The 24454-nt window shown below is 31.9% G+C and overlaps 2 protein-coding genes and 1 long non-coding RNA gene across 7 annotated transcripts in view; 2 read left to right on the forward strand and 1 right to left on the reverse strand.

Annotated features, from left to right (window-relative positions):
• Positions 1–8709, forward strand: part of LOC130451629 (uncharacterized) — a 64160-nt gene extending 55451 nt beyond the window's left edge. The window contains exons 4-8 of the mRNA XM_056790769.1: positions 1474–1644; positions 1701–2246; positions 5238–5953; positions 6017–6539; positions 8451–8709. Of these exons, the coding sequence (XP_056646747.1) occupies positions 1479–1644; positions 1701–2246; positions 5238–5953; positions 6017–6539; positions 8451–8473 (1974 nt within the window). The 5' untranslated portion in view covers positions 1474–1478 and the 3' untranslated portion in view covers positions 8474–8709. The remainder of the gene's footprint in view (positions 1–1473; positions 1645–1700; positions 2247–5237; positions 5954–6016; positions 6540–8450) is intronic.
• Positions 8710–10151: 1442 nt separating this feature from the next.
• Positions 10152–10866, forward strand: LOC130451304 (uncharacterized). Its single transcript, XR_008910704.1, has 2 exons — positions 10152–10656; positions 10712–10866. It is a non-coding gene; the product is annotated as an uncharacterized LOC130451304 (long non-coding RNA).
• The window catches only part of LOC130451303 (matrix metalloproteinase-14-like), a 46174-nt gene continuing 32397 nt past the window's right edge, over positions 10678–24454 (reverse strand). The window contains exons 3-9 of one of the 5 annotated variants that reach the window (XM_056790245.1): positions 23838–23942; positions 21233–21474; positions 20281–20840; positions 19893–20177; positions 18937–19046; positions 15159–15214; positions 12808–12931 (exon numbers count right to left, since the gene is read on the reverse strand). In XM_056790245.1, the coding sequence (XP_056646223.1) occupies positions 15186–15214; positions 18937–19046; positions 19893–20177; positions 20281–20840; positions 21233–21474; positions 23838–23942 (1331 nt within the window). In that variant the 3' untranslated portion in view covers positions 12808–12931; positions 15159–15185. Of the gene's footprint in view, positions 12932–15158; positions 15215–18546; positions 18800–18858; positions 19047–19892; positions 20178–20280; positions 20841–21232; positions 21475–23837; positions 23943–24454 lie in introns of those variants that run through there. The other 4 variants (XM_056790244.1, XM_056790241.1, XM_056790243.1 and 1 more) reach the window with 4 other exon arrangements.

Raw genomic sequence — 24454 nt, forward strand, 5'->3', positions numbered from 1 at the left:
AAAGTGTTACTTTGTTGGACGAGTCTGAAAATTGCGAGACTAGTCCAACAAAGTAGAATGTCAACCGCGGCGTACACAACATTTTTTAGACGACGCATAAGAATGTAACAAGAATTCTATTTTCTCTGGTTAGAGTTTTTGATTTTTTTGCAGTGTACCCTTTGTTCTGTTTCTTCCGGAAATTGATGAGTTTTGGATATTTGTTGATGTGAACATCTTATTTTATTGCGAGAGTACTTTTTAATCATCGAGAATGTAGACTATAAAGTAGATTCCAGATTTTTCTGTAAAATAAGAGAGCACTACGTTTTCCGTTGGGTTTTTCGCCTTTTTCAGGTGACACCACTTCATAAAGAGCTCGTACTGTTTTTCGTACCTTGCACGAGATTTATCCGGCAACGAATTAAGAACGGCCGCGTCGCTCTCGGTGAGATCAGGTGGCGTGGATTCGAGTAACTCTTCATTCTAATAATTTTGGTAAACATGACAACAAATATCAAGTAAATTTACACAGTTGAAAAATTGAAAAAAGTATGTCCCAATGCTATTTTAATGAACAGAAGTATACGTACTTTCGACCTAAGTATGACGAAAAATTGCTTTTTTTTCATTTGTAGAAAACATTTTATATTTTTGAAACTCATAATCTTCAGATCAGCGAGGCATGTAATTCAGGATATTTGGATATGTCCACTTCATGTTTGATAAATGTGTAGATTTTAAAATGGTGTCTATAGACTTGGGGGGTTTGAATTTTTTAGATAACTCATCAGAATCGCCTTATTTTTGTCCTTAAAAATTGAGAGTAAAATATTTCTTTTACTTTGGCTGATTTTGCTGGCAATAAAGTATTTGACGACTCTTGTGACCTGGTGTATAATATTTGGCGGACTTAAATTCTTCTTATCAGAAATTTTCACATATTTTTCATTTAAAAACCACAAATTGAATTTGAATTGGTAAAATTTTGATACAATTTGTCAAAATTGATAAATTTCAGATTGCCGCATTCCTATTGGTTATAAACTTTTACCTTACTGAACATGTATCTTAATGGATATCATTAAAGTGGTAGTAGTTCATATTTGAAACGTTGATTAAAGTATAGGAGTAGAAAAAATAATATTTCCAACAATAAGAAGCCTATAATATTTAATAAGAGGTGGGTAATACACTGAAATGGAGTACTAACCATTGTATATTCCGCTTCAGTACTCTCACTATTTATAGTTGTTACTCTATTAATAGTACTGCTACTACTAAATTGTTAGAGTGGAAATTGTAATGCAACATCGCATAGAAGGGAAAGTAATACGACCACCCACTTTGCAATGTTGCATTTAAATATTTTTTATTTGAAGTATGATAAATTTCAATTTAGGACAAACCCAACATACTTGATGCATACACAAAATATGACATATGTCATGTCAAAATATTCAAAAGTTACATGAGAGATTTGATTTTTTACAGAAACTATGGCGTCGAACGTAGAACAGGCGGAGATCAAAACCATAGGGCCTCTTTCAAGTACTTTAGAATTATTCGATTCTTTCAAATCTCAACAAGAAGATAAGGATTCTGATGAAGAAAGTTTCCACTTACCTTTGTTAAGCAGTGATGATGATAACGAAATGGATGATTGTATGTATCTATTTATACTAATAATCGGCATCGTATTATAAAAAAATTTGTTTAAGGTAACGGAGATATACTGACGTCAATTCCAAAGGGGGAAACTGAGAATAACATTTTGAATAAATATGAAACGGTCACGCCGGAAACTGCCGATGCAAAAGAAGAACATTTATTACTCCACGAAGGCGATGGAACCGATCTAAATAACACAGGACTCAGAAGTGATCAAAGTAAAAAGAATTCTGAAGATTCTGATGTATTTAAAGATATGGAAATAATCGATGAAACAGATGAGCCTTTTGAAGAAACAAAACAGATCCAAGAAGATAATGAGGGTAAAGAACAAATTTCTGATTCAAAAAGTAAAGCAGTAGAATCGGCGAAGATGAATTTAAACCTCGATGAAAGTGAAAAACTTCCAATTTCCAATTCATCAGATCAGTATACATGTACTGCTGATACGGGTGTTTATCAACCTATGAGTGATAGTGAAAATAAGGATAGTGAAACGATACAAAGTGAAAATGACAGTCAAAATCCTCCCAAGGTTGACGATATCTCGTTTGGACATGAAGGTGAGAAGGAGGAAATTTCTGGCGATATGAAAAGTAAGTAAAAAATTGTTTTCTCATATTTTTACATTTATTTATTCCGGTTAGTGACATTTCTTGAAATTGACAGTGCAAAATCGGTAAATCTTCGTTAAAATTATAGAATTCTAATTGAATAGAAAACACAGTTTTTAGCCATTTGATTGTAATATTTTATCGAATTATAAATAACATAGGACAGGGTTATTTATGGAATAATACATCGTAAAATGACAGTTTTGCATACACATAGGCTCTCGTTTGTCGAAATTTTCCATGGAAATTCTGCATAGATTTTGTAGATCATAGATTGTTGCAGGAAGACGTTTTGGCTTTACAGCCTCTCTGCACCTATACCTAAAGGATATTTTGTACAGGACTCTACATCTTATTATCCTGCTTCCAAAATACATAGACTCCTCCCGAAGGAGGCTATTTTTTCCCCTCAGTATTACTCCTTCAAGGTCTCAGGCCTGGAGTATTTCTCCTGTAAGACTCCATCGGATCCTTTAGCTATTCGTTCAGTGCGTTATTGATGTGACATCTCGTGAGGCCACAGTAGGGTTCTGGTATAAAGTATGGAGTAGTTGCCCCTTTTTTGGCAAGGCTGACAGCTTCCTCATTTCTGATCTGGAAGCCACACTAGAGTTATTCTGTTTTTGTTAGCTGGTGTTTTAAGAGTTAGTTTATACTCCCACACTGATTTGGATGTGCTTTTTAGAGAAGTTTCTATCCAAACATTCCTGAGCACATTTGTTTATTCCCAGCAACTCTACCTGAAAAATGGTGAGCGTTGTTTCTAGAGGTATGAAGAGTTTACATTTGATCCAAAAATACCCTTTCCAGCTCCTTGTACTAGCTTCGAGAGATATATTTAAAAGCTTGCTGAAGATTTTTGATTTTCAACGATTGGCAATCGTAAGTACCACTTCAAACGGAGTATCTTTGTCCAAAATGTTATGCATTCGGTCCATTGGTTTGTCAGGACCTTCAAATATCCTTAGGTGACCTATCATGTTACCTGGCTTTATTTTTAATGTCTGGATTAGCCTGTGGCCGGTTTCTTCAGTATGAGGTGAAGAGAGGGTAGGTTCTGTGCCTCTAAGACAGGTTGACACATATAATACCTCACATCCATCGATCATACGTTACTTAGGAGTGATGATCGATGCCAGATTGAACTTCAAGCAGTAAGCAGAGTTCGTAGATGTAAAGATTTATGGTGTAAGGAACATCTTATCTCGACTTATTCCGAACGATGGCATTCAATCTAGGCCGACGTACTGCTACCATATTGCTGGCTAATCTTATGGGAAGCATCGACAAGGTCCAACTAACTTATCCCGCGGTTAGATATCTAGCTTAACTGGCCCCATGGAGAGGTTAATTATTATCTGATCCAAATGATCTTCGGACATGGACGTTTTAGGAAACACCTTTACTGGTGGAAACATGAAGATTCCCCGGAGTGCCCATCCTATGCAAGAGTCACCGCAAACTAAGTCCTACCTTGATAACAGCATTTATAGAAAGGGTCACGCGTTAAAAAAGGTTCGGAGCAATGCTGTCAGCAGAAACTGGCATGAATAGCGACGAGCACGTTCGCAGCTGAAGTGTTAAAATAATATACCTTGGAAGAAAAAAAAAGGAAGAAGTAGTAAAACGGGATAGTGGAAAGAAGACCTGTAAAGCTAGAAAGCTAGAATGATCTAGTTTTATTGTTAATTTGAGCCCAAATTAGTATTGATTTGATGACACTCCTCCAATCAGAAATTAGTGGCAAAAAACAGAACACGTAATTATATTTTCCTCAATGAAATATAAAAGCTTCGAAATAATATGGAATATTGTAGAATGGAATAGTCAGAAGAAGGCAACTAACATTGATCGAAAAAGACTAGCTATTGGCACTAAACTAACCCCCGCCCACCGATCAGCTCGTATACGATTTATCAAAGAACAATGGGGCTCTTTTCTGTTCTCAGACGAAACAGAGTATGTGCGGTGAGGCATAAAAGATAACTTGATTCTGGGAGGAGGTTCCTGGATGGGTTGTAGGGGCGTATCAATGGAAGCAAGTTTGTTTTTATTTGAAATTGGCGATGGAACGGGTATATTAACCGCGAAACGATACATAGTTACATCAGTTAAACCTTGACAATGTCCATCCATATACAACAGTTTCCGTACGGCAGTATTTACAGGTTTTCGAAATCGGATTGACCAGCACGTAGCCCTGATTTATAACCTATCGAGGATTTATGGGATGAACTTGAGAGAAAAGTTCGAGCTAAAAATTTTATACCAGCCACGAAATCCGAACTCAAAACGGCGGTAACTGAATAATGAGATAGCATCGAACAAGATCGAGTAAAGGATCTTATTCAAATCATAAAAAGCGATTCGAAGCTGTTATTAAGGACAGGGGAGGAGATTAATAGATTATTATTTTGACGGATTTAAGCTTGTATTTTCTTTACGTTTTCATTGTTTAAGGTTCCTTGTCGTTTTATATTTTTTCTTTACCAAAAAATAACAACATGGGCCACTCATTATAAAGCTAACACTAATGGCTTCGAGACGCTAAAATCAGAAAAAGGATGGAATCTACAGAATTTAGACTGCAAGCGTGCGACTCGAGTGAATTTTTGTTTGTAACTAGTATTAAAAATTTGTCATCTAATAATCACGTGATTATTGAATTCGAATCCTATTGACTAGTTAAAGCTACGAATGTTTAAAAAAATGTAATCACTCGGAAACGATATGTTTCAACAAAGTATTTTAAACAATAAGAAGTAATTAGTTCAAAATGGATATGATCCATTGGTTGTTTGGTTCTGTTTGTGGTCAGTATTAATTTCATAATATAGAAATATAGTAATAATTCCTAACCAAGGTTTCAGTAACTTTGTTCAAAGATTTATTTTTCGATCGCAATATTTTTATTTTGAAGATGCATGTTTTTCGCGATTTTTTCGAAAAATGAATATTTTTTTTTAATGACAGGAAATGAAGAAAGTACCTCTCCCGTTTCGACTGGCAAAAGGTCACTAATTGAAAGCGACAATGATCAATCTCCATTGGTGAATAAGAAAATACGAATGTCGGAAGAATTTTCGGAGGAAAACCAAACGACCAAATTAGATAAGAGACAAGCGTTGTCGGAGAAGGAATCCGAAGAAGGAGATAAAACATCGTTAGATGAAAATGGGAAAACGAATTCCACGAAAAATGATAAAATAAAAACATTGATTACGTTCGAAAAGTTTATGAAACAGAGTAACTTGGGCGAAGGAAAATTGACGCGTTCGGATCTCGAACAATTTTGCCTACAGAAAATATGTGAAGTTCTGATACATAAAACAGACACCGGAGAATTACACCAGAGAATAAAGAAGCAGGAACAAATAATAGAATCATTAAGAAAAGACGTTCAAGAACTTTCTAAACAAACTAGAGACTTGGATATCGTAAATAAAAAGCTGATGACCGAACTGCAATCCCACAACAACAACCAGAAACCGATAGTACCGTTAAAAATAACTAGATCAGTCGGATTGCAGGTTAAATTGACTTCCTTCAGGGAATTGATCTCCAGGAGGAGAACTCTACCGTATATGACAATCCTGCCTCGAACACCATCAACTCCCGTACCTCCTAACGCCGTAAATCTTCAAAGGAACGTTCAAGTAAACAATAGTGTTATTCGACAAGTGGTACCGGTAAGAAATTTCGTCTTTTATTTATTTATTTTTCTATTTTTATTAAAAAATTGATTGTTACAGACTACCCCGTCGACGGCACCGTCGCCTCTTAAAACCCCGACTACGGCCCCGATCTTAACTCAAGCTTTACAAATCCGACCTACACCTGGTGTAATCGATTTTATCGACGAAGAATATAGAACAGCCAAAAACGTATCGCAAAAGTCGATACTCAATAAAAATGCCGGTACCCCAATAAAAAATGTAAATAAAAATGGTATGGCACAAAATAAAGCGAGCCCCAAAGGTACTTCCGCAAAAGGGCAATCGAAGACCGTAGCGGTTGGTCAAGCGAAGACGACTCCCACTGGAACCAAAGTCGGTTTGCAGACGAGTACCGTTACGACGTTACCGCAAGGAGTACGGTTAACTTCGGCTCAAATGAAGAACGATATCGCGATACCCGCTAGCGTGGTGACTTCCACTGCCGAGGGAACTACTCAACTTATGTACGTGGGGCAACCGGATTCCGCCGGAAATTCGGGAACTGGCGTCCAGAAGGCGGTACTTTTAAATTTCCAACCTACCACCAACGGTGTTCTAAGTAAGTATCTTACGATTTTTATTTAAAGTGCTTTGTTTAAATTTGTTTATCTCCGATTCCGATGAAATTTCACATACACATACACACAATGCGCGTGGAACGAGAAAGTGATCGACCAAATTCGGTTCGGCGGAAACTCCTACATTCGGAGATATGGAAGTTGGAATTTGAAGTCTTTCGTTGGGGATCAATTTCGGGAGGGTTCGATGTAGAAAAGGGTGTTTTCCACTGATGATGCGAGAGATCGATAAAATGGTTCAGAAGCGGTAAAATACCATGAGGCAACGGATAAGACGTCGGTGGGCATTAAATGGCACAAATCTATCCCAATCAAAGCTAACATAAACTGACTTAACCTAACCAAACCTTTCCTAAATTTACCTTATTTCACTTAACCTATCCCAATCCAATTTCACTTTACCCAATCTAAACTAATCTATCCGAACTTAACCTAATTTCACTTAACCTAAAATAATTTCACTTATCCTAACCTAATTTTACCTAAACTAAAGTATTTTAGTCTAATCTTTTTTGCCGTATGAGGTGAGGTGGAAGCTAACTCCACAATGCGCGGCGGACAGTGCATATCCGTACACCCGTGTGGGACTTTTACATCATTAAAACACCCTCTCGTTTTATAGGGGCAAGTTGGAAAGACGTTTGTCTCCGCACTGAGATTCTCCTCTAATTTTGGTATCAGCTGGGTACAGGATTAGTAACCAATCCTAATTTCACCTAACATAACTTAACCTAATTTTGTCTAAACTAGCCTAACATAATTTCACCTAACCTAGTCTAACGTAACTTAACTTAATTTCAAATAAACCTATATAATCTTACTTAATCTAACCTAACCTAACTTGATTTCATCTATTCCAAAACTAACCTAACATAAATTCACCTAATCAATTTCGCCTAACATAATCTAACCTAATTTCGTCTAACCTAAACTAACCAAACCCAAATTGCACCTAACTTAGCCTAATCTAATCTAATTTCACCTAACCTAACCAGAATTAACCTAAAAATAACATAAATACTTCTTTAACGGGCTGCCCAAGGCCCTCCAGGCCTTTATCATGTCAACCTAACCTGAATTAGAATGGATACAGTTTGGGAGGGCCGATTACGACCCATCAAGCCTAACCTGAAACAAAAGGTATGCAGATTGGGAGGGCTGAACATGGCTCTTCGGATTTTTATGGCAATAGCTTAGCCTGAATCAGAATGGGTGATTGTCGTTATTTGCAGTTTCCGCACGATAACAATCAACACCCTCTATGCATTATATACAAAAAATTCCATCATCGTCGGTGTTGCAAACTTTCTGCTGTTTTCCTGAAAGCTGTTGAATCCGTTGATGAACGAGATGGCCGACGATAGGGAGTAATAAAGCTGCTGTTAAACTCAATCCATTAGACCCCCAAAAGGCTGTTTGGTACGTCGAGTAATTTTTTTTATTTCCATAATTTAAGTTGGTACCATACTACCCTTCTATAATTCACAGATAATTACAGCTCCGCGGAGAAATTTTTCTCCTATATAAGGGCCAAATCTAAAATATTCGTCATTCCCACATGAATAATGCATTTTTTCCATTCACAAACAAACCATTTCTCTTTCAAAATTTCATCAGGATCCGAGGTGGGTAATATACTGAAGATGAGTGGAATTTTCCAATCAAATTTCCACTCATTTTCAATCAATCTAATTAATTGAACTTTTGCTTACTTTCTCATTTTTGATGTTAATATAGTTGGACTTTACAGATTCAATTGCAATTGGTGTATTTGTAAATAATCCACACTTTGGATTTGTCTATAGAAACCAAGGTTTGATTTATCCGAGTAAATTAAACTATGTAGAAAAGTATGAGGAACTAAGATAATAAACTGAATTTTATACTTTCAGCGTCCCAAGAAATGTCATTGTAAGCGCAGAGACGTGTATGTTATCTAAACATTGTAATTTAACAGAAAGGTTTATGTAAATTGAAGATAAAAGCCAAATCTTATAATATCTAGATAACAGAAGAAAGAGCAAATCCTAAGAATCACCTAGTCATTGGTAGTTTAAATGTTTTATGTTTTCAGATAGTTCAAAAGAAATTAAATTTTGGATATTTATTGTGTTGTATAATTTTAATTTCTTTACTTAAAAAGTTTTGGGCTATAACTTTTTCATCCTCTTTTACTGTTTTTTCTATTTTTCTAAACACTTTTTTAGAGCAAGGAGAACCACCTGCGATCATTTTATAAAAATAATTATCCTGTTCAGGACAAGATTAGGAACAATACTTTTTGTGACTAGACAAATATTACTTGTCGGTCCTAGATGTTCTTTTGTAGTCATTTGGTCGCCCAGGTGTTCCTTAATCCCCAAGAAAGAGATTCCCACAGCAGATTCGTGCCCTGTAATCGGTTGAATAGAACCTGGGTTCACTATGTTTAAAGATCCAGAGTAGGTTTACCTAAAGAGGAATAAATCAAGAGGACACTTTATTGTTAATTATAATCATGAAAATGAGAGTAAATAACATACCAACTTTCTCTTCTACTTTGTGTTTCTGTGAGTTCTTAGAATATGGGACCTTTTTTTGTTTTTACTTACTTTATTTTTGATACTGGTGTAATTTTTTAACATCTTCCTTTAAATCTGTTCCGATTGTATCTATTACTCCTATTAATAGTATTACTATGAGCTATACTATTAATATTACTCAATATAGAGTCCATATCTGTCCTTTTCGTTCTATTTCTTAAGGGTTCTTGTTCCTGGCTTTTAAATATTATGTTTTGTCTCTACTTTAATTTTTTCTATTATCTGTATTTTCCTTTTCCTCTTCCTCTTAATTGATTATGGACTTTGTAAAACCTCTTTTTACATTTTTCCCTTTTGCTACTTCAGTAGTAGTCTACACTACTTATTTTTATTATAATTATATTATTAATATTTGTCAAAATATTAACTAGAATTTATTTAATTTCACTAGTCAATTCTGGATACAAAATTTAAACAAATTATATTAGTTAAATTGAGAGTATTCATAAAATAAAATGTTTATTGATTCATTGATTTATGTTCCTCAAAAATCGCAGTTTAATTCATTTTATTACAGTTAATAGCCTGACATCTATTCTTCCTTTAAACAAGCCGTGACTTTTAGCAACAAAAATATAAAAACCTGAACCATTTGATTTTTTTCAACTTAATCCTGGAACAAAATTTTCACGATATGGTGTAATAAAATTATTTTCTTCCAATCAATTAAATTTCAAGATTTCAATTCAAGCTTTCACTAATTCGTTAAGTTTGTCATGTATGTCATGTACTGTGATTAATCTATATTTGACTAACCATAGATGAAAATTGGATTTCGAATTGTATAATGATAAAAATAATTTAATAGCTATTAAAAATTTTATTGTGGTTGATTATGCAGTAATACGAATTCCAAGAAGCTGAGTGAATAAAAATCGCACATAAAACGTTTAAAATGTTTATTAATGGTAGACTTCAATTATTTCCCTCAATATCTTCCAAGAGAGCCGTACAAAGAAACGCCTACACCAAGAATAGCACAAAATCAAAGGTCTGTCAAAAATGTTATTTACTCACTTCTCTTCCGTACCACAGGGCTAGCAATTTAGTTTGAATATCAACGATCAAGTTGCATTAAACTTGTACACAAGAAAATGTTCATTTGCAGTTCTCGAGTCAGTTAATATTCGCGGCTTAATATTGCATCACGATAATGTATCTTCACAAACTGTACAGCAGAATGTTGAATTTTTACGTGATAATAATGTAACAGTCATTGAACATCCACCTTATTTTCTTGTTTTGGCCATATTATGTGATTTCTGATCATTATTTATTCTGAAATATTTACGTCGTCGTTGTTTCATGTCGGAGGATGAGATAGATTGAAGCCAGTCAACAACTTTTTTAGAGTTTCCCAGAATATGACTGGCTTCAAGCTCTAATGTTGTGGAAGCCTCGTTACGAAAGTGCATTGATGTAGTAGGTGGTTACTTTGAATATAAATCAAATAATTTTCCAAAAAACTTATAATTTTTTGTATCTCAAAATATGTATGATATAGATGCCTGAAATGGTAAGTAAATAAGAAACTGGATTAGAAAATATAATTTATTTATTGCTGATTCCAGGGAAATCCATGAAAAGGAATTACTGCCATTTCTTCATATAAAAATCGAGTTCAGCATATTATAGTAGCTTACATATATATTTTTTAAATTGTGCAAACATGAAAAGTACAATTTTCCTCATATTTTACAATAAATGATTATATTTCTGTAAGGCATATGAATTGTATTTTTTAAAAATCTTATAAGAGAAACAAATATCGTTGTTAATACTTGGATAATGGGATGTTTCACAAATTTCTATATGTTTTTTTGCAAATTTTATGCAATCACTTTTTAGTATTAAACAGATTTTGAATGAATTCAACTAAAAACTTATGTTCCACCTCATGTGAGTTAAAATTAATTCAATTACATGTTCTTGTAAAATTATTGCTCTTAGTCATCATTATGACTACATTACAACATATTCATAACTGAATTTACAGAATACATTTGAAATGTAAACTTCATCGTAAAACCAAATAATTCTATAATTTTCACATAAATATATTAGTCAGACTATGAATCTTTGGATTTAATAAATTCTTTAAAATAGATGTATGAACAAAAACAATCTTTTGCTGTTGTTAAACTAATAACTGTCAAATTTTTAATGTAAGAAAATTAAAATACGAATTCATTACTTATCCAAGTTTAGCACATAGGATAATGGATATTTTACTTTTAATCTTATTCCTACAAAAGTTTTATCAAAAACATGTTAGTATAGATAAAAATCGACATAATATATGGTCATAGATTGGTGATTATGAGCTTTAGATTCACACAGCTTTTCAACCCTGCACCTGTTACATATGATTATTTAATTTAAAAATTTAAATGCATTATGTTTATCTTCTGACATTAAGACTTTGGCTATGTTAAATCATGTGAGTTATGCGCAATACTTAAACAGTACAAGTTACATCTGATAGAGGTGACTTCAGATATGACTGTATTGAAATCGAAGCAAATCTGCCATTATCTATACAATTAATTAATAAAATGCATGAATCACAGCAGTTACAAATATAGCTTCATAATATTGACCAGACCATAAACTAAGGAATAAAATCATTATTAGCAGCTGGTATCAAATAATTATAGCTGTACTATATTATTTGAGAATATTCAAAGCGTCTTTTAACAAAAACTGCACTTAATTTCCAAGATTTACAAGTAAGAGACTTTTAATACTAAAGTTTATAAGATCAAATCATACACGTAAAGGTGAAATAGAGTAATACGACAAATACTGAACAAATGAGAGATAGGAGAGAAATTTAATAATAACAAAAAAGTGAGGATTTATGGATAAATAAAATCACAACCTAAAACATAATGCTCCAAACAATGTAGAGCGGTTTAAGACAAAATAAAGCAAGAAAAATAACTTCGACATTCACCATCAGAAGTTTTGTCTGATATCAATGTATAATTAGAAAAGAAGCATTATTATTCTTTTTTATACAATCAATCCACTCCATACTTCTGCTAATAGAATATCTATTGTACATAGGAAATTACATAACTCAAATTTCCATCTCTATTTCTTCCAAAGATGGAACATCAAAATAAAAATCAGAAACAAAAGTTAATATATGGTGTTATTATAGGGAAAATTAACCTCATTGTTAAAAATATTTTTTGTAATGAATATTGTATTTTGGTCACAATGTAAACGATTGATTCATCGATTGTAGTGAAAAGATTCTGCATTAAATTAATTTCTATCCAGTATCTGCAGTGCAATAAACAAATATGTATGTACGAATGTTGGGGTATCGTATACACTGCGACCCAAAGGATCTATCGTGTCCCTAGTAAACAAATAACTAATTGGATAGTTTTCACATTGATAACTTATAGAACTATAAAGTGAGTATAAAATAATCTTCACTATATTTCATAGGTTGTTAGGTCGAGATAAAAGGAAAAATTTTGACTTTTATTATTAATAATGATTTGGCGTCAAAGTAACGATTGAGTTAAAATAACATTATCTTATAATCTAAAAAATTCTAATCAAAATCACATTTATCAAGAGTTTCAGTCAAAGCAAATTCGTTTATAAAACGAAAAAATTGCTTCGTCTATTCTATAAAACACTAGTTAAAAATATCGCCGTTAGAGTCACTAGTGTCACTAGGAAAGCAGATGTCTCTGTACGGTTTACAGAGTTTCCGCTTTCTCTGGAAACCTCCTGAGGTGGTGGTAACTCGGACATGTCATGGTGTACATCTGAAAAATTTCATAAGATTATATATAAATTTATATATGAATACGTATATATACATATACCGGTGTATTTATATAACACATATGTGTGCAACAAAAAACATTATCACGTACTCCTTGTGCAGATTTTCGTATCAAAACATAATTTTGCAAAAGATTTGTATGAAAAGTTCAGTTTTTTCAGAAAACATTTTATTTAAATAAGAATAATATACCAAAAATTTAGTAATAGGGAATAATAGGCTCGAATACATTCCAGAAAGTTCAGTTTAATCAATAAAAGAAACAATATAGTATAAGCGATACAATTTGTAAACACAACGCACACACATAACATTATTTGTAGGACATGAAAGGCATTTAAATATAGTTTTCATCTTTAAATATATTGTACAAACTTTTACTCAAAACTTAGTTTAAATTTGATCTGAAAAAAAATTATATATTATGCGCGAAATTATTTTCTTTGCCCAAAAATAACAATTGTCAATAATAGTGACACCAGAAAATAGAAAGGAATATAAATGATGAATTAGTGAAGTCTTAGGAAGCAGACCTATTTTCCGCTCTCCAAAAAGAAAGACACAGAGTGAAATTTTCGTATAAGAATACAATTTCTTACAAAAGTAAGAATACAAACTTAATTCAAGCTATTACATAATGTGATTGTTCATATATTCTTATGTAAAAAAAAACAGATATGGAAATTTATAATCGCTACAATTTCAATGTGTCAACTGGTTTCTTTTTGGTGGGGGAGGGGAAGGGTTAACAATTTGAATCTTAATTTATCATAATCCTATCTTATCCTAATCTAGTTTTATATTGATATAAATAATTTGTGTCAAATATCGACTAAATTTCCGGCAAATTCAAAACGTTATTTTTCATCAACGTGATAAGTAAATTTTCGTGTCAAATGATTTTGCCAACTCTTATTACCCACAATCTACATTTTGACCCAAAAAAATTCTCATTTCTGTGGACACCTATTCATTATTCAAGTACATTTTTGGATTTTGACACTATACATCAAAATTAAAATTCATAGTTTTATAAATTTGGCTAACAATATTTTCTTACTCGAACATTAATTATATCGTATAGCTTGTTTTGGAAATTTTGATTAAAGCTGCTAAATTTGCACAATAACACTTTCCCCCTTGATGTTATCTTAATTGTATTAGGATCACTTGCAAAATTATGTTTAGGTATTTTTTCCAACAAAAAAATACTAGACTTTATAACTAAAAGTTATAAACTTTTCGAATTATTACAAATATTACGAATTAATATGTATGGGAAATCTTTCAGTTTTCAGCTGTTTGATGATTTTTACTATATATTTCAATAATTGTTGAAAATTAATAATTGGTTTAGAAATTGCCAAATATAGTTGATAAAAAAATTTTACGTAATTTCAGTAACAATTAAGTTTTTTCAAAAAAGTATCTGTGTCAACATATTTGTAACTGTAATATTGAGCTTGCACTTATTTTAATTTTCAAATATTATCACATTTCATGAAATGAAATAATAACGGAAACAAAAAGTACTTTCCTAGACCGATAACTTCACGTGAATTTAAAAAAACAATATTCTTCTCGTAGAAAACCCTGTTGCAAAATTATACAATTATATTTCTACATTTTATCGTGATACACCAACTGATTAACATATTAAGCAACAACATGTCAGCTAACGGATTCTGCTACCTTAATGTATACTTCTTTTTATCTTTAATTTCATATTAATAAGTAGATACCAATAAAATATTCTTTAATAACAAATTTCTATTGTAGATTAGCAGTAAGAATAATTTCTGAAATGGGGTTAATTTCAATATTTCCTTTGAAATTGTTTACAATTTCTCTACGACATTGAGACAGGTTTGGTAAGCCTGCACAATTGATTTATATTTATGTAGAATTTATGTAGAAACTCTATCTACCAGAAAAATTTGTAATATTTAAAAATAATAAATTTCTGTAAAAATTGTATTTGGAAATATAAAAAATCACATTATTTTCCACATTTTACGGTTATATTCGTATATTGAAGCTGAAAAACTTGAAAGATTATCAAAATTTAATTAACCCGGTTAATTTTATTTGTTTCAAAAAAGTAATAATAATAATGAAAACTGCCCTATACCTTTTAATTAGTTTTTTTGTTTAAACAATAAAAAGCAAACGCAATGAGATGAAAATAAATGAAAGACAGCACATACTTATAAAAAATGGTTTGCGGCTGGACTTCACTGCCTCGGGATGGTTCGGTAGTGCTCTGTAATGTATGAGTTCCGATAAAAATGTGAAAAATAAAAAAATAGATGATTCCATCTTTACAGACAGGTTAATTTTGTAAAACATAAAACGAAAACTAATTACCGATATGGTTTTCCTAAAACTCCCGTTAGAAATACTTAGAAAGCTACTCTACTGCTGATACCAGTTCTAAAGATACAATGTTAATGATTATATAATGATTTTATTTTATGGATTTCAACAAAACACGAAGGTCAATATATTTAAGAATCATTCAAAAGTATTTTGTTATTTACATAGATTGGAATAGTTTTTTATCTTTCACTTGTATTTTTCGACCGTTTTTCGGCATAGCAACATTCAATTTTCGAACAAAACTTTTTTTGATGTATGTGGAATAGTTCTTAAAATACTTGGCAAGACAAAATTCTAAAATTGAAATACCAGGGCCATTTTTTTTCATGTTCCGATATGCCATAAATAAGACACAGACGACAAGATGATAAAGTCATAAGAAGTGACCAGCTTGATGAAATTATACATCTTCACTTTTGTATCATAACATGGCCATTGTTTACCTCTTGAACGTAAGAATCCATTTTCTTAACTGTTTTTTTGGTATCTGCGTTGCCGCACAACACCCAAGTCCTATCTCTAATGAAAGTAGTTTTCAATAAAGTGCTTCCCTCATTTCGTTGCTTTCTCTCAACATTTTATACACAGCAGCCTGGAAATTCTGTGGAAAGTTCCCTAAATGCAAACCTCCGTACTCCAAATCACTTTGTTACCTTGTTCAACCAAAGCAACAGGTCATGGACATCTGTTCGACCTTCTGCAAATTTTCTACACCATTATGCACATTCCACAGCACTATCTCTCATACAATATTCACCATACACCGCACTCACACTACAAAAGTACTTTATTAGGACTGCATTCTTTAGCTTGAAGAAAAGCAATCAGAGTTCACAACTCACAATAGCAGCCATTGTTATTCGCCCTTAACTCGTTAACAACTAAGGGATTGGAGCAAGCAGTAGCTGTAACAAGGGGTCGGTGTAGCTTTACAACAAATGTATGGTATGTACTTTATAATACAAACCGATATTGAAAGAAAAACAGCCCTCGTTTTCAATGTACGATATATTGATGAATCTAATTAAATAGTAAAGGAAGAGAGAAATTAATGCAAATCGGTGTTATGTTATACTTATGATTTCATAAAATAAATCCATTACTTGTCATTAGAATGTTATTGTTTTCAATCAAAAATAGTTTAATTATCTGCATCAATTAAACTTCCTAGACTGGAAGATATGGCAGTAATCAACAAATAATCTCAATAATTTTCATTTGAGGGGTAAACTTCCAATATAATTAGATTCTTTGTAAGCTATTCTCGTGATCTTCATAGTCTAAGGAGTTTGTCTTAAGTTTAAGTGGGAATTCGTTAACAGATTAGCCGCTTTGTCAATTATTTGGAGAAAATATTGCACTTTCTGGTATTGAATAGTATTTAGAAAATACTGAATTTTCCATAATTTTCACATGGCATATATGATATTCAATGGGGTAATTTACAAACTTTATTACGATAGTCAGAAAACGAAACAATAACAGATGACACAGATATCACTAACAAATATCTACTTGATTTTTAATATTCAAGTAGATTCAAGTCAAATTATGACTGGTGAAAATAACATATTTATAAGAAGATAAATAGTTTGCTACTTTGAGAAAAAACACAATCTGAAATTGTCCGTTGTATTGAATATTCGTAAAAAGTTTAAATGTGATTTTTAAAACAATATCAATGTCATATTTTTGAGAGAAAGATAAATATTTCAATAGTCTAAGAATGTAAACTGTCTGAATTCAATAGTTGTTTGTTAAATTTCACATTTGCTCTTAGACCAGAATGTCTCATCATTCCAAATAATTGATTCAAGGACCAAACTGATAATACCCTGAATTAACTACACATTTTACTATTTTTGATTATTATATCCAAGTATATTCAAAGTTTTATCTGGCATCTTCTAAATTGATCAGTTTACTAGTTGGCAGTAATATAAAACTAAATAGTGTATTTACATTGTTAACATGCCCTAAAGGACTAAGGTGTCAGCCGTGCACACATTCTTTTTCATTATAAATAATAAGCGATAATATTAATGTGATTCAGTGAATAACTAGTTTATACAGCTACAGCAGTGCGTTTAGCAATAAATATATTTACATAAAGTTACTTAAACTTAGAAGAATATTATCATATTACTTTGTACCCTAATTGTTGTCAAATGAAAATTAATTTATTTTTTGATTGAGTTGCGCATTATTAAAAATGCAATTCTAAATTTTCAAGCTCAAGAAATCTGTTGGAGTATCCAAAAATTTCAATATAAAGTTTCTTGGCAACACTCATTAAATTTATTCTAGCAAATATTTTATGTTTTTCTTAATAAATTCTAATATTATTTATAGTATTCAAATATCAAGGAGAGCTGTAGCGAATTCATCAAGTCAAATTAACTGCGATTTAGAATTGTATTTTACGCATATTATTAGTCAAATTGGTTGTTAGCACTGACAAGCGAAACATGCACTAAAAGCAATATAAAAGGATATACATGAATAGTATACGTACTTGATGAAGAGAGCTTGTTTATTTGACCCTCCCACATTTCGAGAAACCTTCCCTAACCCCTTTTTCAGCTATGATTTTATTGTTTGCTGGTTAATAGTTTTTGATCAGTAGGATGTTAAAAAGCAGAATTACCCCAATTAGCCCATATAATAAAATCACCAAGAATGACATATAATTGAGGTTGAATGAATATATTATTTTAGAAATTTAATTAATGGTGTCGTTAAAAAGCAATACCTATTGTATTTGATAGTTACAATGTAGCCTATGTCGAAAATATCCATTAGCAAAAATAATGTATCAGTCATGAAATATGAGGGGACTTCAAAAACTTCTCATAGAAACCTTTTATTTGAATATATGTGAAAACAATTTCAGTGCCCTTTTTAAAACGCAAATTGTCATACAGTAAAGTCGAGAATAATTTCCTTTTAATTTGAACCTTGAGTGGAGAAACTATACTTATTTGATATTCAACATGATACAGTTGTTCAATTTGGATTATTTCCTCAACTGGTAGGCAAACGTATATCATGTCTTATTGATATTTGTAAATCAGGTGTCTCGTTTTATATGAGCTACTTAGAGCAGTACTATTATATTAGCCCATCATGATTTTAACTCAATTATGGAAGATTATGAGGTAAGGTCCAAATCGGTTAATTTTTTTCAAGTATTTTTTTAAAATATAAATTTTCCTCATTACCAAACTATACTACCTAAAATATTTATTCTCTTTCAACTACAAATAGATAATCTGAAATCTAAATTACTCAATTATCTTCCAAATTGTCGATGAAAAATAAAATTCAGAGATTCAAAATATCAACGAAAAATATTAGCTGGTTTGCTGTCGATTAAGGTATTTTTCCAATATTTGGAAGACGATTAGTAATTTTAAAGATGAATAGCCTGAACCAAAAATGTCCCCACGCCTCAAAATTTTTTTACTACCTAAAATAATATTTGCTTTATTTTTCAAGTTATGTTACGCTGGATCACTAAATTTGTACCTGTATCACTGTCATTGGAAGCATCCAAAAATTTTGTATCTGAGCTCTCTTCATCAATTATTCCTTTGATTGACTCACTAGTTCCGATGGTACCAGCAGGTGCGTCTTTACAACCGAACCACCAGTACGCTGTAGACCTTGGAAATGCTGGAATGGTTACGTCTACGGCGAAGGCTCTATCGTTAAACCTAGAATAATGTTTATACCTTAGAAAACTGATGAAATTTCATTTTCTTCTTCAATTTCTGTTATATACTTATATTGAATAACTCTTTATTTAATAAATATGAAGGCAGAAGTTATAATCTTAACGTCTAAGAATGCAAATGGAACAAGAACTAGAGTTTATGAAAAGTCAGTAAAAACAAGTGGCATTTAAAAAATGTTGATTAGGTATGAGTACTCGACAGACGAGTAAAACGAGAGAACTGATAAACCAGAGAGAAAATCAATTCGAGCTCTATGAAAAAAGGTAGCGCTCTAAAATAAACAGTCAACACAAATACCACAATCTGTGGCTGCAGTCTATAATAAAATTCGGTGCTAAAACATACTTTCAGGATTAATAAGCATTCCAAAATCTAGAAGTGAAACAATCGTTAACAATTTGTTTGATTGATAGACAATGGAGAGATTCGTACTTGATAACAACTAATTATAGCCACCTCGAGCTAATCAATCCAGAATATTAGCTTATCATGTCATTTACATTGAAGTAAAATAATAATCATTGAAAGAGAGATAAGAGTAGAGACAGAAAAAATAATTACTACCATGGATAGAACTGACAAAAGTAGTAGGTATTAAATCTATTACTTTAGTGTTGCGTTTTAATGTTCCCTAGCTACATGATTTCGAAAAATATTCACGAGACTGCTTTGGAGGCATGTAAGTCAAATCGTATATCCATTATCTGAATCAAAAATATAAATTTGTAACTTTAAATATGTATGTATTGTATATGTATGTGCGCAATTACGTAATGTTCATTAGATGATATATCAAGTGGAACCTAATAAATAGTTGAGCTTTACCTGTAATAAGCATTATTTTTATAGAAGTATGTATAACCATTAGTCCATTGAAATGCTGCATTTAGGTTGTCTGGTACTCCTTCCCAGTTGGAAATGAGTTTAGGGTAAGTACTCTTCACAGGTGGCCTCTGAGACGGATCAAACCTCCAGAACTTACTACCCTTGTAGAAGTATATCTTCCCATTACCACTCCAGACCAATGCAGTATCAATGTCATCGGGAATTCCAGTAAAGCCCTCAGAGATATCCTTAGGGTAGAGACCATCAAGTTTCGTACCTTTGTACCTAATATATAAATTACATTAAATACGATAATTAGATAGAATATTTGAAAAAGCGTTAAATATTATAATATCCAACCATCAAGCAAAATATCGATATTACATACCTCCAATATTTTGATCCCTTGAAAAAGTAAGTCTTTCCGTTTTTATAGGTGAAAGCAGCATCGATATTACCAGGTAACTCCGCCCAGGTACTAGAAATTTTTTTGGGATATCCCGGAGCGATGCTATCTTCAGTTAATTTCCAATACTGATCACCTTTGAACACATACGTATTACCTTCGACTGATGTAAAAATTGTATCGAAGGAAGGATCGTCACATAAACTTTGATCAGCAAATCCTCCACGGGAAGTAGTTTTTGGTACATTGTGACTTTGGTCATAACCTCCATCTTGATCGTCGTCATCATAAGACTTCGGTGGTGATTGTTTAGTTTTCTTTCCATAAAGTGCTTGAATTCCATCAATATCATCAGTATCTAAACTAAAGATGGGTTCATAACCCCTATAGAATGGAGCCATAAGTGCCTGTCTAACGTCAGAATGACTTAGACCAAGGGAATGTCCAAATTCGTGAGCAGCAACTTGAAAGAGATTAGTTCCTCGATAGCTGTTAATTGACCAAGCTTCTGAAGCGTCGAAGTGGGCGTCCCCACCAAAGACCTAAAAAAATGTCATTATAATATCTGAATCAAGGTTCGTTGACAAGTTGACGAATATTAAATAATTCAGCCGTAAATTCAACTACTACCCTAATAAACTAATTATAATTATTTAGAATGACAACTATTAGGTTTTAGCAAAAGAAGACATATGATAACTTGGGGATTTTTGGGCGAATAGAACTTTTCTAGTGTATGTTGCAAGCAAACATGGGGAAGATAATAAATTGGAGGAAGCAATACAGTTAAAGGATGCGGAAAAAAGTTAGGAATTGGGGATATGACAATAATATAGTGATCATAAATAGTAGACAAACCAAACACCACCAATTTTTTGTTGAAATCAGTCACTATTAAATAACTCTTAGGATATAAAATGTCAGAATTACTCACTGGAAAATAAGCATGAGCAAGGGTACCACCAGGTCCGTCGAAAGGATCTCCATCTCCATGTTCTCCAGATTCAAATCTAATTTCAATATGTACTTGGTTTTTCTTTGGGGTGAAAGTAAGATCTGTGTATTCCGTCCAAACATTAAAAGCTCTTTGTATTTCCTTATCGACATCTGATCGCTTCAAGTTATTGGGATATTTTGAAATTTTGTATGTGAGATCTTTTACTTTCCACCTACTCCCTGAAATTAAAAGTGAGAACACTCTTATTTATCAATCACATATTCAACTTCACAGTCTGGAATTTTTGTTGGATGTTAAGTGACTGAATCTATTTGATGGTCTGTTAATAATCATTTATTGAGTTTTGGCAACGAAAAATTGATGTTTACTGCGTACTGTCGGTTTATTGCTCTTGAGACATATGATACAAAACAAGTTGAATATCTAAATTGATAGATTTAAAAGTTATAGTAGCGCTGTTAACGAAAATTATAGAAAATAGTGACAGTGTTATCCCTAGTACACCTTCTGACCTACTGTTACTTTCAATCAATAGTGTGTCATTATTTTATCGCTATTAATACTTAAATACATTAATTAACAAGGAATAGATAACATTGAAATCACTCAGGAAAACAAACATCATATCATTCGAGGAAGAAGACCGAATTTTTTATTTTAATATATCAGAACGGGTACGATTTATTTTTATTTATTTATTTCTTCTTTCTTTCCCTAGTGTATGTTGTTTCTTTGTTTTTGATATTTAAATAATTGAATACATAGTTTACTCAAGGAAAATATAAATTTGTAACATATCCGTTAATAAATTGTGAATACACTTTGCACATTCTTAGGTGACTAATGAGGTAAATAATTTGATATATTATAATACACAATTAGCCACTATATCATGAATTATGAGGGTGACTAAGTCAGATGAATCATGGAATCGAAGTATATTATGTTTTTTTTTTTTAATTTACATATTATTACTGAGAGAAACAGTTAATTGATAACTTATGATTTAGTTTTCTTCATATGTAAAATAGCTTTCATAGCCTATTTCCTTTAACTACCTATGGAGTTACTTTAAGAAAAAAATTATACAATAAACTGAAGCTGTTTCAGTCACTTTTCCGTTGTGTACAAGCAGTAGACATATGTATATCTTTGTAATTGCTTAAATATTACATTTAGAACAAAAGAAAAATGAGACAGTGATTCCTAGTATAATTGAGGGATACTGAATTATGTATCTACGTTGTGTTGTAAAGCCGACCAACATATTTTAATTATAAATCAAAGAGAATGTAAGTGTAATTGGAGTTTTGGAATATATGCGTGGAAATTATACGTACCTAATTATCAATTTATTTGAAGTATATTTCTAAAACTTTCACACCTTTTCTGGTATTTAAAATCTGACATTTTTGTGACTTATTTGAATTGTGGTAATGACCGGTAGTGAACTTACGTTATTCTGCAGGAGATACGGTTCTCGAGTTCGAATAAATCAGAATATAATTTACACTCTTAGTTGAACAGTTCCACATAAATTCGATGAAAAAACTAGGTTTTTGTCAGCTTAACTTCTTGAATACTGACATCTTTACAGAATACACTTTTTTTTTGAAAATAAATAACTATATACAGAAAATTAACAAAAATGTGTTTTTATTAGAATAGGAGAAATTGTAATGGGATTGATGTGATAATTTGAGGTAGATCGATGCAAAATGCGAAATACATTATTTGTAATCTATTTAGCCTTTTTTACTATTTATTGAATTTTATGGATAACCAAATTTCATGTATAATTTGCAGCGAGACAGTGTTTTTATTTAGGATTATCTCATTAAAGTAGAGAACATGATGGCGACTTTTTTGGGTTCTAGTATGGAATAATAATATTACTATGTGACATTTATCCTCTAAAATTAGAAATAATCTTTGCAATTGAAAGCTATTCTCCATTGTCCGTCTAAACTAACATATGTTAATATTATAATATATTCTTTCAATATTCAGCTACTTTATATGAAGTGATCACTTGGTGAGGGTAAACCCGCCTATAAGTGAACTCTAGTTACGCCACTGAGGATTACTATGCAGATTCCAAACATTTGTCAATTTTTCATTATTATTTGTTATTTGTTGTATTCTTAATCAAAACTGAAGCCCGCGACTGTGTCAAAAAAGGTACAAACCAAATGGTACCTAACACCAGAGATTCTCCAACTGATAACACCAGCAACCTGGAGTTGGTCGGAGATATAAGCCAATCCGAAATTTATAACGGTTTATTAAAGCATATTTTGTATAAATGAATGTGGATTCTCAAGAGCATACAGGGTGTTCCGGAACTTGATGTAAAAAATTCGGAAGTAAGGAGATAACGTGAAAATAATGCTGTGACAAAATTTTCTCATATGACCCCCCGTTTCTGAGTTATAGGCCATTAAATTTCCAAAATAAGAACTTATATTTAGGTATATTTCCTAAATTATACATTCGATCATTATGATAATAATTTTCAATATACAACAAATTGTTACAGATGATTGTTTGAAAGCTGTATTTTGAAATTTTGATCACTTACCTTGTAATGCGTATCTTTTAGCTCTATTATCACCAGTTCCTACTTTATCTTTAACGCCACATCTTGGCAGTGTCATAACGGCTTTTGTTTTCTCATCTAGTTCACCTATAATTGAAGAAATAAAACGTTTAGTAATATTTTTCTATCATAACGATCAATATCATAAGTGGTATTTATACCTCGAAAAATCTGTATCTGAAAGACCCATTACCGCAATGAAGTCACAGCTTGAAATTGCCAGATCGATTATTACTGAATCGGTTCCAGTTAGATCTATTACCAAAGGCAGCGAAGAAGCCGATTATATCAATATCTCGAGAACGAATTAACATAGAAACGTGAGGATGGTCTTATTTGACTCCGAGCAAAAAAATACATCAAATTAAACTGTTTTTATTAGAATTTAGAAGAGAATTAAAGAACTGATGATGAATTGAAGAACTATTGTATGTATATTTAAATTAACTGATGCTTACGATTAAAAATCATTGAAAACTGGAGAATTTTGTAAATATTGAAACTAGTGATTCAAAGTCAAAAGTTGTTCAATTTGGAAAGAAATCTCACAATTAATAATTAACAAATTATTAGCTGCATCACTGATATCAAGGTGCTTT

Source organism: Diorhabda sublineata, chromosome X (assembly GCF_026230105.1).
Source record: "Diorhabda sublineata isolate icDioSubl1.1 chromosome X, icDioSubl1.1, whole genome shotgun sequence".
NCBI classification, from domain to species: Eukaryota; Metazoa; Arthropoda; class Insecta; order Coleoptera; family Chrysomelidae; genus Diorhabda; species Diorhabda sublineata.